This window comes from Leuciscus leuciscus, assembly GCF_965113295.1.
Source record: "Leuciscus leuciscus genome assembly, chromosome: 10".
Lineage (NCBI taxonomy): Eukaryota > Metazoa > Chordata > Actinopteri > Cypriniformes > Leuciscidae > Leuciscus > Leuciscus leuciscus.
Window position 1 is genome coordinate 44,821,026 of NC_138734.1, and position 18,918 is coordinate 44,839,943.

At 41.6% G+C, this 18,918-nt stretch overlaps 1 protein-coding gene and 1 long non-coding RNA gene across 2 annotated transcripts; one reads left to right on the forward strand and one right to left on the reverse strand.

Annotated features, from left to right (window-relative positions):
• Nucleotides 1-1,811: 1,811 nt before the first annotated feature.
• On the reverse strand, nt 1,812-6,606 carry LOC309507352 (uncharacterized protein; the record flags this gene model as incomplete). The annotated part of the gene is made up of 2 exons (XM_082181520.1): nt 5,404-6,606; nt 1,812-5,176 (listed from the first exon to the last, which is right to left on the reverse strand). The coding sequence occupies exon 2, from the start codon at nt 5,145-5,147 to the stop codon at nt 1,812-1,814; it is 3,336 nt and encodes a 1,111-aa protein (XP_082037646.1). The 5' UTR covers nt 5,148-5,176; nt 5,404-6,606.
• Nucleotides 6,607-9,977: 3,371 nt separating this feature from the next.
• Nucleotides 9,978-16,447, forward strand: LOC309507757. Its single transcript, XR_014209235.1, has 3 exons — nt 9,978-12,711; nt 14,211-15,100; nt 15,444-16,447. It is a non-coding gene; the product is annotated as an uncharacterized lncRNA (long non-coding RNA).
• The last annotated feature ends 2,471 nt before the right edge of the window (nt 16,448-18,918 follow it).

The following is an 18,918-nucleotide window of genomic DNA, read 5'->3' on the forward strand; positions in this document are numbered from 1 at the left end:
TGGCTGTGAGAAGATCAGGGATGATGGTATTGAAGGCCGAACTGAAGTCCACAAATAAGATCCGTGCATAAGTCCCAGGTCTGTCAAGATGTTGCAGGATATAGTGCAGTCCCATGTTGACTGCATCATCCACAGACCTGTTTGCTCTGTAAGCAAACTGAAAGGGATCCAGAAGGGGTCCAGTGATGTCCTTCAGATAGGCCAACACCAGTCTTTCAAACGACTTCATGACCACAGACGTGAGAGCGACAGGTCTGTAGTCATTAAGTCCAGTGATTTTAGGTTTTTTGGGAACCGGAATGATAGTGGAGCGTTTGAAGCAGCAGGGAACTTCACACTGCTCCAATGATCTGTTGAAGATCTGCGTGAAGACTGGGGCCAGTTGGTCAGCGCAGGCTTTTAGACAAGCAGATGAGATGCCGTCTGGGCCTGAAGCTTTCCTAGTCTTCTGTTTTTTGAAGACTCGGCTCACGTCCTCCACACAGACCTTAAGCTCAGGTTGGATGGCAGAAGGGGGGAGGAGAGGGGTTGCAGGAGGTGATGGTGGATGTGTGAAGTGCACATCAGAGCGGGTGTGAGGTGTGAGTCTGGGCTTCTCAAACCTGCAATAGAATGCATTGAGAGTGTCAGCCAGTTGTTGATTCTCCACAGATCGGGGGGATGGTGATTTGTAGTTGGTGATGTTCCTCAGGCCTCTCCAGACTGATGCCGGGTCGTTGGCTGAAAACTGGTTTTTCAGCTTTTCAGAGTAGCTTCTTTTAGCAACTCTGATCTCCTTTGTCAGTCTGTTTCTGGCCTGGTTATACAATATTTTATCCCCACTTCTGTAAGCATCCTCTTTGGCATGACGAAGCTGTTTGAGTTTCCCAGTAAACCATGGTTTATCATTAGTGAATGATAAGAATGTCCTGGTAGGAATGCATGTATCCTCACAGAAACTGATATATGATGTTACAGTATCTGTGAGCTCATCCAGATCGGTGGCTGCAGCTTCAAAAACAGTCCAATCAGTGCAATCGAAGCAGGCCTGTAGATCCTGCTCTGCTTCGTTGGTCCATCTTTTTACAGTCCTTATTACAGGTTTAGCTGATTTCAGTTTCTGCCTGTAGGTCGGTATAAGATGAACCAAACAATGATCAGAGAGCCCCAAAGCTGCCCGTGGGACGGAGTGATACGCATTCTTTATCGTGGTGTAACAGTGGTCCAATATATTACTGTCTCTGGTAGGACATGTAACATGCTGTCTGTATTTTGGCAGTTCACGGGAGAGATTTGCTTTGTTAAAATCCCCAAGAATGATTAAAAGAGAGTCTGGGTACCTTTGTTCCATTTCAGCTATATGTTCAGCCAGCTGTTGTATCGCCGCGCTCACACACGCGTCTGGAGGAATGTAAACATTCGCGAGAATGAATGAGGAAAACTCCCGCGGCGAGTAGAAAGGTTTACAGTTTATGAAATGTGCCTCTAAATTAGGAGAGCACATCTTCTTCAGTGTTGTTACATCTGAACACCAACTTTCGTTAATGTAGAAACACAATCCACCACCTCTCGTTTTCCCCGTTAGTTCCGCGATGCGATCCGCTCGGAACAGCTGAAAGCCCGGCAGATGTAGTGCGTTGTCCGGTATGGCTTCACTCAGCCAGGTTTCAGTGAAGCACAGAGCAGCGGAGTTTAAAAAATCCTTGTTAGTGCGGGTGAGGAGAAGAAGTTCGTCCATTTTGTTAGGAAGAGATCGGAGATTCGCAAGATGAATACTGGGGAGTGCAGTACGGAGGCCGCGCACTCAGTGATATTGAACAGTGATATTGAACTTAAACATCATTCTCCACGCACCACAACAATCCAAGAGCTCTTTCAGTGGGAAGCTTTTCCCTATCGAGATCCAATTCCCTTACATTCTGAGCTCTGTCTTCTTTTGGAATATGTGCAAGAACAGTGCGACTGTTACTCACCCATTTTGTGAGGTGGAATCCTCCTGTTTGACAGAGAGATGTTAGGTCTTTCACCAATTCTACTGCTTCATGCTCTGTTGGAAGGGACTTCAAGCAATCATCTACATAGAAGTTGTTCTCAACAGTGTTTATCACCTCAGTTCGAAAACAGTTTTTGTTGTCTTTGGCTGTTTGCCTCAGAGCAAAGTTTGCACAGCTGGGGGATGAGACTGCCCCAAATAGATGTACCAACATTCGATGTTCCCCAGCAGGCATGCTAACATCACCACTTGGCCACCAGAGGAATCGCAAGAAGTCAACATCTGATCTTGACACTCTGACCTGATGGAACATTGCTTTGATATCTGTCATAACTGCTACAGGTTCTTGGCGAAATCTGGTCAAAACATCAAAAAGTGTGCTGGTCAAATCAGGGCCCTGAAGAAGTTCTGAGTTGAGGGATTTACCTTGAAAAGTAGCAGCACAGTCAAAGACCACCCTTATGGTCTGTTTTTGGGGATGATATACACCATGATGTGGGATGTACCACAATTGACCATCTGATCTTTTCAGCTCTTGTTGCGGCACCACTTCAGCATAGCCCTTATTTATGACTTCTGTTAGAAATTCAGTATAGTCGGTTTTGAATTTTTCATTCCTCTTGAACTTTCTTTTCAAACTTTGAAGTCGCTGTACTGCCACTTGGTAATTGTGTAACTTGGTAACCAAGTTTGAGACAGAAATTCTGTTAACAACACCACCATCACAGCTGTTTCTGTTTGCTGTGTTTTTGCCTTGTAAAGGACCATTAATAACCGATCCTAGTAGGGTCTTAACTGCATAAGGCCCATCCCCTTGGCTATTAAGGATTTCCCAAGGTTCAATGGCTTTGGGAGCATTGCTTCCAATCAACAACTCCACCTTGGCTGGAATCCTAGGAAACTGTACCTGACTCAGGTATGGCCATTTAGATAGTTCTTCCTTTGTGGGAATGTTACAGGTGTCAACAGGCATGATCTTTTGGGTGTAGACTTCTGGCAGGTGGATGAAGTTACTTTCTTCCAGCGAAGAAACTTCCAACCCACTGACAATGTAAGAGGGCACAGACTTATCCTGGCTCATTGTTCGAAGAAGAATATTGGTCTTTCTTCCAGTAATGTTGAGTTTCCTCATAAGATCCTCTGTGCAGAAGCTTGCCGAGCTACCAGGATCAAGAAAGGCATATGTGTGCAGAATTTTACTTCCTTTCGAACTTTTAACCTGTACTGGTACAATCGACAACAAACATTCTGTATAAATCTGCATGTTTCTGACTCCAGCATGCTTACCATCTTGAAGAGAGACCTGTGTGCTACTCACAGGTGTTTTCTTAAGTTGTTTAGAAGATTCCAACGCTTTAATGTGTAACACAGTTGGATGCTGTTTGTTGCATATGGAGCAGTAAAGATGCTGTGTGCAGTCTTTACTCAGATGTCCTCCTTTGATTAAACACCCAAAACAGATTCCATTCTGTCTAATAAAGTTGATCTTTTCCCTGTGTGGCTGCTTTTCAAACTGCAAGCATGACATCAAATCATGTTCGTTGTTACAGTAAAGACATGACTTTGGCTGGGAATCCTTAGATGCCGTCTGTGGTGAGTTCACATGCACATTGGTAGCAAAACTGCCTTTGGATTTGGGTTTCAATACTTTGGGCTTTCCTTTACTTGGGCTTGAGTCTTGGATATCACCAAATATTGGGTCTGAGACAATGTTAGCTTGTTTTTCAATGAAGCAGACGAGATCTGCCATCTTTACCTTGGTCCTCCTCTGTTCTTGCAACTCAAATGCCTTTGTGCGCCACCTCTCTCTGAGCTTGTATGGGAGTTTAAAAGCAATACTCCTCATATTGGAGACCGTGTCCAGCTCTTCCATGAACTCCAAGTCTTCCATACCATTACAGCAGCTTCTAAGAAACAATGCGAAGGCCTGTAAAGCCTTTGGATCTTCTGGTTTGATTGAAGGCCAGGAGAGTGCTTTCTCGATATAAGCACACGAAATCCTATATGCATTACCAAAGTGTTCTTTCAATAGCTGCTTTGCCTTTTGGTAACCTTGGTTCGGTGACATGTGTTGGCAACTTCTTACCAGCTCCTGTGGTAGCCCTCTTGTGTACTGAATGAGAAAGTGCAGCCTGTCTGAATTATCATCCGTCTTAGTTTCAATGATGTGCTCAAAAGAATGAAGGAATGACCTGTACTGCAGAATATCTCCACTAAACATAGGAATTTCCCCTCTTGGTAAGGTGGAAAGAAGTTGTTGTTTTACAAGCATGTCTGTCAAGTTGTTTTGTTTTTGAAGAATTCTAGCAAGATCAGGCCCTTGAATGACATTAGAAGATGATTCTCTACTTTCTTGAGGTCTTGCTTGAGCTGTATGAGAGATTTGTGCAGGGGATTTGGAGTCAGTGTTCACAGTGGTGGATTGTTGAATTGCATTGATATTCTGAGGATAAGAATGTCTTGCAGTCTGAGTTGGGAAAGTTTCTTTTGGGCGCACATCTTGTGCGTTTGTTGCACTGGAGAGGTTTTTATCCAGCATCTCTTTACAATACACATTCATGGCATCTTCTTCGACAGCATTTCCATTGGTTATTGAGGTCTCAGCATTTTTGAGATACTCAATTTTTGCTGTGTTTGCAGCAATTTCAGCTTGAACTTCCCACACCTCCTTCATCTTTCTAAGTTCCTCCTCTTTCTTCTCTATAGCATGTTTTCGCTGCAGCGCATTGGCTTTGGCAAGTAAAGCTGCCCTCTCTGCCTCTGCACAGATACGCACTGAGACTGATGTTGACACACTTGATCTGCTTGAATGTGATCTGCTAGATCTGCCAGACCTACTGCTACTCACAGATGAAACAACTGAAGTGTTATCTTCATCATCATTTAGCTGGTCATTCACTTTTAGAGCAGAAGAAACTTGAGTACTAGTTTGAGAGTCAGGTTCTTGAATAGTAGACATCCAATTCTCAACAGTAGAAACAAACATATCAACTTGTTTCATTCTTGGTTCATACCATGTTTCCAGGTCTTCAACTTTATCCTCTTCACTCAACACTTGTACATATGAATCTTGAAGAGACTTGAATTCATCAAACATTTCATTGAACTTCATCATGTTTCCCTTTACTTCTTCAAGATATTCAGCATCAGTCATCAAAGAGTTAACAATATTCATTCATCTTGTAAGGTGTGCCATCTTGCCTGCTCGAGAGGCTTTCAAACGAGCAGCAACCTCATTCAAGTCTTTTTGAGCTGAGTTTGGGAATTGTTCTAGATAAGACTCGTCCATTTTTCCAACAAGCAAATGTCCTCTTTCCAACGACACAAACTTTTCAAATTTCCTTTGATTTCCTCTTTAAAATGGCATGCATCAAGACCTTTGAACTCTTTCATCAAATTAATCCTTTCATCCACAGTTTGCAGAATCAAACTTGAAAGTCTTTCCAATAACATTCAATTTTAACTCAGCACATTGTTTCCGCAAACACATACCTCTTTGAGATGTTTCCTTTGTTCTCTGCAACCAATGCCATGCGGTCTTCAAACAGTCCATCCACTCCGTTCAAGTTTAAGGATACTCTTTCCCAAACATATTCCATTTTCACAAGTCCATTTTCAAAGCAAGTCTTTTGACATGTTGTAGTGGTAAAAACAAGTCTCCTATTTTTAATCCTTGTTTCTTGTCCACTGTGGGAGATGCTGATGCTATGTTTCTGACGCGTACCATACATAGATCCAGAGAGGCGTGTTGATGTTTCAAACAAATAACTGAAGTTTATTAAATAAAAAATAAAGATGCATTGTAGCATAAAACAAAACAAACAACTTTTAGGCCGCTTGCACGTTTGTTGCACCATGCCACCCTAGCTCCAAGTGTACGGTCAAAAGACTGTGTGCTCTTGCACCAGCGCCCCCTTCCTGTCAGGGGTGGCCTATCCTTTATGCAACTTTTCACCTCTCACCTATAGAGGGCACACACTCAGAGAAATAAACAATTAACAATAAATAACAAACTGATATTTAAATGAACAAATTTATACAAATTAAATAAGGTGGTAAGTATGGCTCCTACATTGAACATATACATTAACTATGATTTGAGACAAATAAATGTAAATTTAATATAAAGCTATGTAAATGGCGCTCTGTGGCGCGGCAGGATTTTGAACACGGTCCTGAGCCGTTGCTGGGCGCCGCGGACAGACGCCGAAAGGCGCCGCCGGTCTGTGTACACTCATAGAGAATAATGTGTTCGAAATGAAAAGACGTCCGGTAGCAGTATTAACATTAAGTGACATGGCATCTGACGCACAGAAGCCATGGCACATGTCACTATGCGTATTGGCACATCCGGTGGCACATCCGGTCTTCATTGGCATGTGCCAGTGGATAGTGGCATGTGTCACTGACATTATTGGCATGTGCCAGTGGTGGATAGTGGCATGTGTCACTGACATCGCGACACACTGACACTGACATGACACCTGACTGAGACCGAGTCGCGGAACATGTCACCGTGTTGCGACACCTCCAGTACAGTGACTGACAAATAGGCCCTCCTAAATAAATAGCCTAATTTTGTGATATTTAAAATATCAATTAAACGAATTTAAGTGCAAGTTATTTGTGTCACGTCTGTATTTGATTGGTATGTGCCACTGAATGTTGTGTAATACCAGTGCTACTTTATGTTGTTTATCTCGCAAAGTCACAAACTGCCCATTCTAGGAAAGACACAAAATAAATCTATCATGGGTCACTACGAATAACAATAACGTATTAACAGTCGCGTCCGTTACTGTAAACCTTTATTTTTGCGTGATGCTGCACAGACGCACGCCAGTAGGTGTCAGTATAAGTGAGTGTAACACTGGCCAGTGCAAGATTCTCATCTGTGGCTTTAATATTTCAAAATAATTGTATCGAATTATGTATGTTGTAGGCTACACATTAACTTAGCGATGTTATAAATCATATTTTTTGACAGCATAAAGCAAATTGTTATGCAAGTGGCATATGACGCAATCCATTGGCACATCTCACGTTTTAGTGACGCATGTCAATATCCACTGGTAGGTGTCACTAAAACTGACATGTCTCTTTATGTTGTGGCACCTCCAGTAGTGACACCTGCAGCTGTCTGCCGGAGTATAATGTAGATTATGTAACATATGCACATAGTTAATTTGTACAACAAAAAATTATTTTATTTATTGAATAATTCCATAAAATTATTTTTGAAATATTAAAGGTACTGAGGAAGGTCCTGTGCGACCGAACGTTTGTTGAATTTTTAAAATGCACTGAGCACTTTTTTGCACTTGTATAAATAAAGAATATTGCTAGTAGCTCGGTATACTCCTTTTCAGATAGGCCTACATAGCCTAACAAACAAATGATTTTTAATAAAAGAAATATTGAAATATTAAAGCCACAGATGAGAATATTGCGCTGGCCAGTGTTACACTCACTTATACTGACACCTACTGGCGTGCGTCTGTGCAGCATCACGCAAAAATAAAGGTTTACAGTAACGGACGCGACTGTTAATACGTTATTGTTATTCGTAGTGACCCATGATAGATTTATTTTGTGTCTTTCCTAGAATGGGCAGTTTGTGACTTTGCGAGATAAACAACATAAAGTAGCACTGGTATTACAAAACATTCAGTGGCACATACCAATTCAAATACAGACGTGACACAAATAACATGTTTGAAAAAATATTAATGCACTTTAATTCATTTAATTGATATTTTAAAATATTACAAAATTAGGCTATTTATTTAGGATTTTGTGCCACAATTACATCAGTAGGCTATAGGTGTTCGATTAATCTGTCAGTCACTGTACTGGAGGTGTCGCAACACGGTGACATGTTCCGCGACTCGGTGTCATGTCAGTGTCAGTGAGTGTGTCGCGATGTCAGTGACACATGCCACTATCCACCACTGGCACATGCCAATAATGTCAGTGACACATGCCACTATCCACCACTGGCACATGCCAATAATGTCAGTGACACATGCCACTATCCACTGGCACATGCCAATGAAGACCGGATGTGCCACCGGATGTGCCAATACGCATAGTGACATGTGCCATGGCTTCTGTGCGTCAGATGCCATGTCACTTAATGTTAATACCGCCTCTCAAGACGTGGCGCTGCGCTGCGCGTCCGGTGTGCGACCCCCTTTAGTCTGAGAGAGTGTTAAGGCGCTGTTTTACGAGCTCGCAGATTAACACGTGGAAATCGGTGATGCTCGCATTGTTGCTTGCAACATTGAAAGCTCCTGTCTCTGTGTTTAGCGCGAAAGCTCACGTGATTGCCGCCGGCTCGGGACAGGATTCGTGCAGGACAGTCGTGCCGTGTACCAGCTGCTTTGACGCGATTATCAAGTTGACTGACTCTAACGTGTGCAATATCTCACGACCTCCGGGGTGTCCGAACTCGCACCGTGTACGCCCGCCTTTAGTCTGGGTTAAAGTCACTCTAGGTCAGTTACACACTAGAGTTCTGGTTAGTTGCATCACATGTTGAGGTTGAGCTCATTTGAAAGCGGTGAGTGTGTGTGAGTGTGTATATGTCCCACAATGCAGTACGATTGTGACATCCCCACAAATCTCGTCTAATCACCACCACAACAAACAACTCTATGATATATTAATTATATATATTTTTTTTATTTAAAACAACCCAAACACACACCTATATACATTTGGATGCTGCATTAAACAAATTCTTAAAGGGAAAAAATTAGGGCTGGGTGAATTAATTTGAGATGTTTAACGCGTTAAAAATAAATAACGCAATTAACGCAGCACTTTTTTTTTGCCTCGTTTTAATGATTTCCTGTTGCGGCTGCTTTTGAAAAGGCCGAAAATATGCCGTACCGCCCCTCCGTGTTCGGCGATCAGGTTTCATTCTCTCGCAGCTTTCATGAGCGGGTCTTTTCTGCTCCGTGTGTGCACCGCGCTGTGTGTGTGTGTGTGTGTTTGTGTGTGTGCCGGCGCGCTGCTGCGCTCTCTGCTCAATGTTCCGCTCTGTCGATCACGGCCCAAACGCTCCAATCATGTACCGATCACGCACTGGAAAAGCAAAGTCCAAATAACGTGAAATGTCTCAGTAGTAGACTTCTGTTTGCTGAGCTGGTATAGTCATGCTGGGCAACAATGGTAAAATGACCTGCTCTGATCACATGCTCTGGTAATAATAGCTTTGTAGGACTATATTTTATTTTGATAATTAGTAAAAAAAAAAAAAAAAAAAAAATCTGCATTAAACAAATTCTTATAGGGAAAACAAATGTAAATAATAAATAAACTCCACAGCTGATTCCAAGTGATCAAGGGCTTAGGACGTTCCAATTCAGCCCATTGCAGTTTCCGCCAGTAGTGGGCACTCGCAATGACGTACATCCGAGTGAACGAGACGGAGGGAAGTTAGCAAGTGAAGGGCATGACAATTTTGGACTGGAACGCAGCCCAGAACGCAGCCTAAGAGTAAGTGAGTGAGTGAGTGAGTGAGTGAGCGAGTGAGTAAGAGAGAGAGTGAGAGTGAGTGAGACTGAGAGTGAGTGAGAGAGAGTGAGTGAGTGAGAGTGAGTGAGAGAGTGAGAGTGAGAGAGAGTGAGAGTGTGAGTGAGTGAGAGTGTGAGTGAGTGAGAGAGAGTGAGTGAGTGAGTGAGAGTGAGTGAGTGAGTAAGAGAGAGTGTGAGTGTGTGTGTGTGTGTGTGTGTGTGTGTGTGTGTGTGTGTGTGTGTGTGTGTGTGTGTGTGTGTGTGTGTGTGAGTGAGCGAGTGAGTGAGAGTGAGTGAGTGAGAGTGAGTGAGGCTGCGTTCCAGTCCACTTTTAGACACGCACTTGCGAACTTCCCTAAACACTTCCCCTCGGGGGAATCCCTGCCGCCATTTTGAAGTGCGTTCCACTTCATGAAGTGGATGAGGGAAGTTTATATGGACAGACCCTCGTTCCCTCGATTTTGACAGAGGGAGCGAGTCTACTTCAGCGATATTGGTTTTTCCTCGAGAGACATCATGGCTTGCAAACGAGCGGATCATGGCAGTTGCTCAGTGTTTGGATGTACAAATGAACACAAAAGTATTTTTTTAGTTCCTTCATCCAACCCTTTTGAAGAACCAGTGGGTTATGTGAATTTCTGATGTGTAATTGTTCAAGTTCAGACAGATAATCTTTCTCTCAAAGTCGTTCAATACTGTTTATTCATCAGTAAATCAAGCCAGTGACTAAACGATCAACTTCACGTTGTTTCTCTTAGTAGGATGAAAATAATCTTACTTAAACTGTGATTAATAGAAAGTGATCAAAGAACAATCCCTTTCCAATCGCCCAAGCTGTCAATCACACAGCGCGAGTTTATCTGGACACTTGCCAAAACTCGTTATGAAATCAATGACGCTGTTACACTGCACAACGAAGCTCTTACTGTACTTACCTCATGTTTGCATTGGTGAAAGCATTAGTGAGAGTGCAGAAACTGCGTTGCAATGATAAGATCTTCATTCACGCGATCAACAGGCTGTCATCTGCTCAATGCTCATCATTGCAACCTTTTATGTGATGGGAATAGATCTAAATACTTAAACTTCTCACGATTCGTTAATCCCGATAGCTGTAATAGTAAAAACGTATAATAGCTGTAATAGTAAAAGTTTTCGAGAGAGTTCCACATGTAATGCTAAATATTTCATATGCAAGCATGTCAGCCAATCACAGCAGTGGGCGTTTACAATGAAGTCTCACAGCTGACACGCCCCTTCAAACAGAGCATTCAAATCAGAGGCTAAAATCAGGCTAGGAAATATGCCTTTTATTTCTAAATTATAACAACTTTTGATCTAAAAAAACATAATAACATTATAAGGGCACCCCTGGAAACATTCTAAAATAATAAAATAATCCATGCAATGGGACCTTTAAACAAATTCTTAAAGGTGTGAACGAGACGAAGGGAAGTTTGCGAGTGAAGGGCATGAGAATTTTAGACTGGAACGCAGCCTGAGTGTGAGTGAGTGTGTCAGTGAGTGAGTGAGTGAGTGTGTGTGTGTGTGTGTGTGTGTGTGTGTGTGTGTGTGTGTGTGTGTGTGTGTGTGTGTGTGTGTGTGTGTGTGTGTGTGTGTGTGTGTGTGTTAGTTAGTGAGTGTGTGTGTGTGTGTTAGTGAGTGAGTGAGTGAGTGAGTGAGTGAGTGTGTTAGTGAGTAAGTGTGTGTGTTAGTGAGTGTGTTAGTGAGTAGGTGAGTGAGTGTGTGATTAAGTTTGAGTGAGTGAGTGAGTGAGTGAGTGAGTGAGTGAGTGAGTGAGTGAGTGAGTGAGTAGGTGAGTGTGTGAGTGAGGAAATAAGAAAATCATACCAGGAAAAAAACAGCACATCAGTGACAGTGAATGTGTGTGAAGTTAGTGATGAAGCTCTTCCTCAGGCCTCATTCAGTTAAAGCTCTCTCTCTCTGTATTTTTGTCTTGATCCAGATTAGCCAAAGCCGAGCCGCCCTCAGCGCTGCTGTGACACACACAGCACACAACGACTCTGGACTCACACACACTCACTCACAGCAGATCTCAGGGCTCACACACACACACACACACACACACACACACACACTCACTCACTGCGGATCTCAGGACTCACACACACTCACACACACACTCACAGCGGATCTCAGGATTCACACACACACACACACTCACAGCGGATCTCAGGACTCACTCACACACACACACACAGCGTATCTCAGGATTCACACAAACACACACAGCGGATCTCAGGACTCACACACACACACTCACAGCGGATCTCAGGACTCACACACACTCACAGCTGATCTCAGGACTCACACACACTCACAGCGGATCTCAGGACTCACACACACTCACAGCGGATCTCAGGACTCACACACACACACACACACACACACACACACACACACACACTCACTCACTGCGGATCTCAGGACTCACACACACTCACACACACACTCACAGCGGATCTCAGGATTCACACACACACACTCACAGCGGATCTCAGGACTCACAGACTCGGTTATACAGTAGGGAGAACAAGTATTTGATGCACTGCCGATTTTTGCAGGTTTCCCCACTTACAAAGCAGTAGAGGTCTGTAATTTTTAGCATCTGGTACACTTCAATTGTTAGAGATGGAATCTAAAACAAAAATGCATGATTTTTAAATAATTAATTTGCATTTTATTGCATGACATAAGTATTTGATCACCAACCAACCAGTAAGAATTCCGGCTCTCACAGACCTGTTAGTTTTTCTTTAAGAAGCCCTCCTGTTCTCCACTCATTACCTGTATTAACTGCACCTGTTTGAACTCGTTACCTGTATAAAAGACACCCGTCCACACACTCAATCAAACAGACTCCAACCTCTCCACATTGGCCAAGACCAGAGAGCTGTATAAGGACATCAGGGATAAAACTGTAGACCTGCACAAGGCTGGGATGGGCTACAGGACAATAGGCAAGCAGCTTGGTGAGACGGCAACAACTGTTGGCGCAATTATTAGAAAATGGAAGAAGTGCAAGATGACGGTCAATCTGAAGTGTGCCAGTGACCATCTGGATGATCCAGAGGAGGAATGGGAGAAGGTCATGTGGTCTGATGAGACAAAAAATTTAGCTTTTTGGTCTAAACTCCACTCGCGTGTTTGGAGGAAGAAGGAGGATGAGTACAACCCCAAGAACACCATCCCTGAATGGTGGGCTCTCTTTACCTAATTTTATGTTTTAATATTGGTCAGTAAATATTCACAAGATAACATTTTGGCTTAGTTCGTCCACTACAATATGGTGCAGATTGGAAGCAAATTCACGTGTATCCACCTCTCTGTTGGCTTTGCTCACTTCACCCTTATCATGTAATGTCTCTTCAGCTTCATTGACAAAAAACCCAGTTGTTGTATCTACACTTCGTATTTGGTGCCAATTTAGGCGACATTTTAAATTCAGTTCTGCCTCAACATTGATGCCACTATTGGAAAATCACATATTTCCCCCATCTCTTTCTGATCCTGTCTTTAAGCAGTGGCATGCTAAAGGCTTGAGATGTTTTCGAGATCTGTACAGAGATGGTACATTTTGTAGTTATGTACAGATATCTTCTGATTTGGAGTTGTCAGAGTCCCACTTGTATCGTTTTTTGCAGATTAGACACTGTTCTGCTACCTTATTTTCTAGGTTCCCATCTCTGCCCCCGTTGCTGGTTTGGGAAGAGTTTCTGCAACTCAATCCGTATCACAAGTCACAAATTTCAAGAATTTATGGTTGTCTTTTAGGTCTAAGTGATTGTTCTATCGACAGAATTAAAAGAGCGTGGGAGGGGGAGTTGGGGGAACGTTTTGAGGAGGACTGGTGGGCAGGCGCACTGGACAGAATACGTTCTAGTACAATTTGTGCACGTCTTGGCCTCATACAATTTAAAGTATTATACAGAATTCATTTTTCCAAGGCCAGGCTATCTGAAATCTTTCCTAATGTTGAAGACAGATGTCATGCACCTTTCTGCAATTTGAGTCACATGTTTTTTACTTGTCCTATGTTGCAAAATTTTTGGGTCAGGTACTTTACAATTATGTCTAAAGTGTTAAAAATTAGAATTGATGTTTGCCCCACCATAGCAATCTTTGGTGTACCAAAAATCTGGTCCCAAACAACTGGATGTTAAATCTTTTACCTCCTTGTTAGCTAGACGCCGTATTTTGCTCCACTGGAAATCTAATAAGCCTCCAACAACCTCCCAATGGTTAGTGGATACCATGTTTTTTCTGAAACTGGAAAAAGTAAGAAGTTCTCGGAAAAGCAATTTCTTCAGTAAATGGTATCCCTTTATTGCTTACTTTAATTCTCTTAAAACTCTACCTCCTGGTTAATACGTGATTAGATGTGTATGTACGCATGTATGTGTTATGTATGTGTATACGCATGTATGTATGTATTGTATATTATCTACTTGTATCATTACAATTTTTTCTATTCTTGTTTTTAAAAAAAAATGTTTTTTTATTTTTTATAATTATTATTATATATTTTATTTTTATTTATTTTTTATTTTATTTTTTTTTAAGTTGGTGGGTATTTTCTTTGGTTTAGTTTTAATGTAAAAAAAAAAAAAAAAGTGTCAATAGTTTGTGATCCATTGTGTTGTAATATTATTTGGTTTAATAAAAAAGTTTGAACATAAGAACACCATCCCAACCAGGGGATGGTGAAGCATGGAGGTGGAAACATCATTCTTTGGGGATGCTTTTCTGCAAAGGGGACAGGACGACTGCACCGTATTGAGGGGAGGATGGATGGGGCCATGTATCGCGAGATCTTGGCCAACAACCTCCTTCCCTCAGTAAGAGCATTGAAGATGGGTCGTGGCTGGGTCTTCCAGCATGACAACGACCCGAAACACACAGCCAGGGCAACTAAGGAGTGGCTCCGTAAGAAGCATCTCAAGGTCCAGGAGTGGCCTAGCGAGTCTCCAGACCTGAACCCAATAGAAAATCTTTGGAGGGAGCTGAAAGTCTGTATTGCCCTGCGACAGTCCCGAAACCTGAAGGATCTGGAGAAGGTCTGTATGGAGGAGTGGGCCAGAATCCCTGCTTCAGTGTGTGCAAACCAGGTCTTCGACCTTGTGATTAGCTTTGAGCACAAGCTAATAAAACTCATACTTCCATTTAAAGGAAAATTATATAAAATGATGAAGTACTATTTGTTCATACACAAAAAAAAAACAATACATTTATCTCTTATTTAACATAATATCAATGTAGTTACCAAAGAAATGGCTGAAAATTAGAGGTCAACCGATAGTGGATTTTACCGATAACGATAGCTAGGTTGGGCCATACTTGCCGATAACCAATTAATCAACCGATAATTTTTTTAATTGATACTGGATAAAAACAAACATAATACTCCAAGTAAAACAGTGCTGAAATTTATTATAAAAATAATAAAACTGTATTGAACCATGAAAACATGCTAAATGAAATAAATATATAAATATGAATAAATATTGAAGTCAATAAAAGACATTCATTCAAACTGAAACAAAAAGTAATACTCTAAATAACAAATAAAACCAGTTACATTCAAAATGTAACTGTTTAACTGTACTTTTTCAAGCCAACTTAATGAACAAAAAAGTAACAAAATTTGATCGGTAAAATACTTGAGCAATACAATTGCACCTCATCATTCAAACTAACATTCATAATCATTCATGTTAGTTTGATAGTGCATTAACTATGGTTAACAAATAAAAACCTTAATTTAAAAATGTATTAGTACATGTTAATTAACAAATAATGAACAATCCTTATACTGCAGTTATTAACCTTAGTTAATGTTACATATGGAATTTTATTGTAAGTGTTATTTCATTTAAATCCAAACAGTCATGCTTAAAGATGGCCAACTTTAAATATCTACAACGCCAGAGCATTGAATGACATAAATATTACATGTATAGACTCACACTTTTGCTTCTATTTTATAAACACTTGATGATTATCTAATCAAAATAACAAAATATGTATTAAAGAGATGATGAAAAAATAACCGAAATCGAATGCTTTTCTGATTTGTTTATATGTTTCTGTCGGCTGTATGAACATATGAGTTTGCTATCTTACGTCTCTAGCTTTAAATATGCAACTTCTCTGCATATGTAATGCATAAAAGTGACCAGCTGGATATAAACTAATGCAAATAGATGGTAACAATTGTGACATTAAACATTCGGGTCGGACTTACGTTTATTTTTGTCAGTGTTTTAACCGCTTGAGGTACTACTAATGTTAGCGTCCTCTCAGCCTCGAAGGCAAACAAACATAGGCTACTGTTGTGCTGTTCTTTCTCTGCACCCTAGCGGCAGCAAAATGTATTTTGCAGCCAGGGCAGTCTAGCAACTCTCCATTGACTTTCGAGCTGCAAAAACCTAAATTGGGTCAGGCCAATCACGTCGTGTATAGAGTAGGCGGGGCGGGCTTAATATAATGACAACAGAGTTGCGACGGTTCCCCCTGCTACTTGAAAACAAAGAATGACGGCTGCTGCTGGCGAACATCTTTCGAATTGGCTTTGTCCGCAACTCTGGAGGACTTGGAGTTAGGTTTTTCTTTGAGAAAAGAGCATAGAACGGCACTTAAGTCATTCTTAAAAAAAGGAAGATGTGTTCGTAGTTTTGCCGGCCAGATATGGCAAAAGTTGAATCTATCAACTAGCTCCGCTGTTAGGAAAACGCTCTGGTTGGTTGCTTCAGCTGTCCTATTGCGTGCGGAGGGAATTTGAAAGACAGCCATTTATCCCGCCCCTCGGATTGAGCCGTGTCTATGGTGAGTTGCCAGACCCAACATCTTGATGTAGGTCTGGCTTGCCAGGCTATACTAATGCAGCATTTAGCCTAGTCAACAAAGTAATCACTTTATAATGATTATGACAAAATGTACTGTATACCTTTTAGCTGTCGGTGCTTTAAACGCGCATCTAATGTCAGCGCTCTCCACGCAGCGTGTGCTCTCAGTGCAGCACGCAGCATCACGTGTCGAAATAAACAACACGAGGCATCAGTGATAGTTTTTATTACACCTCTAGAGGCCGCTCTTGTACTGAATGATGCCAGCAGACCCTTCTCAGCTCTCTCTTACTGTGTAATGAATGACAGCGCGAGCTTCTCAGCTGCTCCAGCAACGGACGCAACCAGGAAAAACTATCGGTATGTATTTTTGCCGATAACGATAGTTCCACCAATCAACTATCGGTGCCGATTAATCGGCAAAACATCGGTCGACCTCTACTGAAAATAGTTTTGAGGTGTGTGTGTGTGAGTCCCCTGGGACAGCACATAGGGTGGGGCTTACTCAACATCGCGACATGTGATTGGGTAAGCAATAAAAAATGTCAGGGAAGTAACAAATCACTGGATTGGTTAAAATAATGAGCAGCATAAAATAAATGTTTCTCTTTCTTTTTTATTTGACTTCAGAGTTGGAAGTGGTCTTAAAGGGTACACTTACCCTAATCATTTATAAAAACATTGTTTTTAAGGAATAACACAATCAAGAAATTGTTATTACAAAAATTGTTATAGAAGTGTCAATTTCATTTGATTACGTTTTACAAAATGTTAAAAATTTAATTCATTTGATTAGACCTGCTTTTAAATATTAAGGTTTTAGGTTTCACTTTATTTTAAGGTGTCTTTGTTACACAGTAATTATACATTTAAGTACTGAGTAATATTAAGTAACTACATGTACCTACTATAGGGTTAGGGTTTGGTTAGGTTTAGGTAAGTTGCATGTTTTACACATAATTTAATACAGAATTTATAATTATTACTACAGTAACTACATGTAACATATGTCAGGACGATGACAACAATGGACAGTTGTCAACAATGACAACGTAAAATAAAGTGTCACCAGGTTTTATTAAACCATTAAAAATAAGAAGCAGAAAAAATTATTGAAACAAAACTACAATATCAGCGTATTTCACGGGCCATACGTAAAATGTAACGATACTGAGGAAACAAACAGTAGCAGCTCAAATGTGCAGCAAACGCACAAAACACAGTGGCGTCACTACAGTGAACACACACGTGTGTGTGTGTAGGGGCTTCTGGGAATGACGACGATGATGTCACTTCCCTCCAGGAAGAAGAACAGTTATTGCACATTCTCTGCTCGGTTACTTCCTGTCTGTGCCGTTCAGATCCACACACACGAAACGTCAGTCACACACACCTGTCAATCATCTGATGACATACACACACTCTGCTAAAGAGGAGCTTCACATTGACATCTGCTGAAACACAAACCAACAACTGCATGCTTGCTTGCAATAAAATATTTAAAAATCTGAATTAATTTGTCTTTAAGGATATCCACAAATTTTGTCCCTTAAATAACACACACACTCTGGCTGAATCCGGTATTGAGGGTTACAAACGCAGAACAGTGGAGCCTCAGCCAAGGCCAGATAAACCACTAACCCTATATCAGCACTGCACACACACACACACACACACACATAGAGGAATGTGTTGTGAGACATGAGAAAACCATCGTCAGACCTTGTACTTGAGTCTTATCATGGACAGAAAGTCACACAGATGCTGCTGTGCCCTTGACTAACACACACACACTCACTATAACACATACACTCTAACACACACACTCACACTCACTCACTCTTTTTTACACACTCACACAGACACACACACTAACTCACTCACTCACACATATAAAATGTTTAATAAAATTATAAACCTCACTAACATACATACACACACACACTCACACACACACACTCTCACACTCTCACACACTCTCACACTCTCACACTCTCACTCACACTCACACTAGGGTTGTGCCGATGGACGATATCATCGTCCATCGTGATGGCTGACCGACATCACGATGGAGAGCCTAACCCTGCCTGAATTCTACTGACAGGATGCTGCGCACGCGCTCCGAGCGCAACATAGTAGTCTTTGTCTTCGGTTGCGCGCCTGAACGGCCAAATAAACATTTCAAAATGCCAAGCCGAGTATTCCCGTTGCGTAAACACAGTAGATGTAAGTAGCTACAATGTGCACTCTCTCTGTCTCTTCGTGATCATCAGCACCACCCCCCCCCCCACAATTATAAACCTCACTTATATCAGCCTGATAAATGATTTGAGCTTCTGCAAGAACCAATGAGGATCATTCTTGTGTTACGCAGCACGTTTGAGCTTCTGCGAGAACCAATGAGGATCATTCTCGTGTTACGCAGCACGTTTGAGCTTCTGCGAGAACCAATGAGGATCATTCTCGTGTTACGCAGCACGTTTGAGCTTCAGCAAGAACCAATGAGGTCCATTCTCGTGTTACGCAGCACGTTTGAGCTTTTGCAAGAACCAATGAGGTT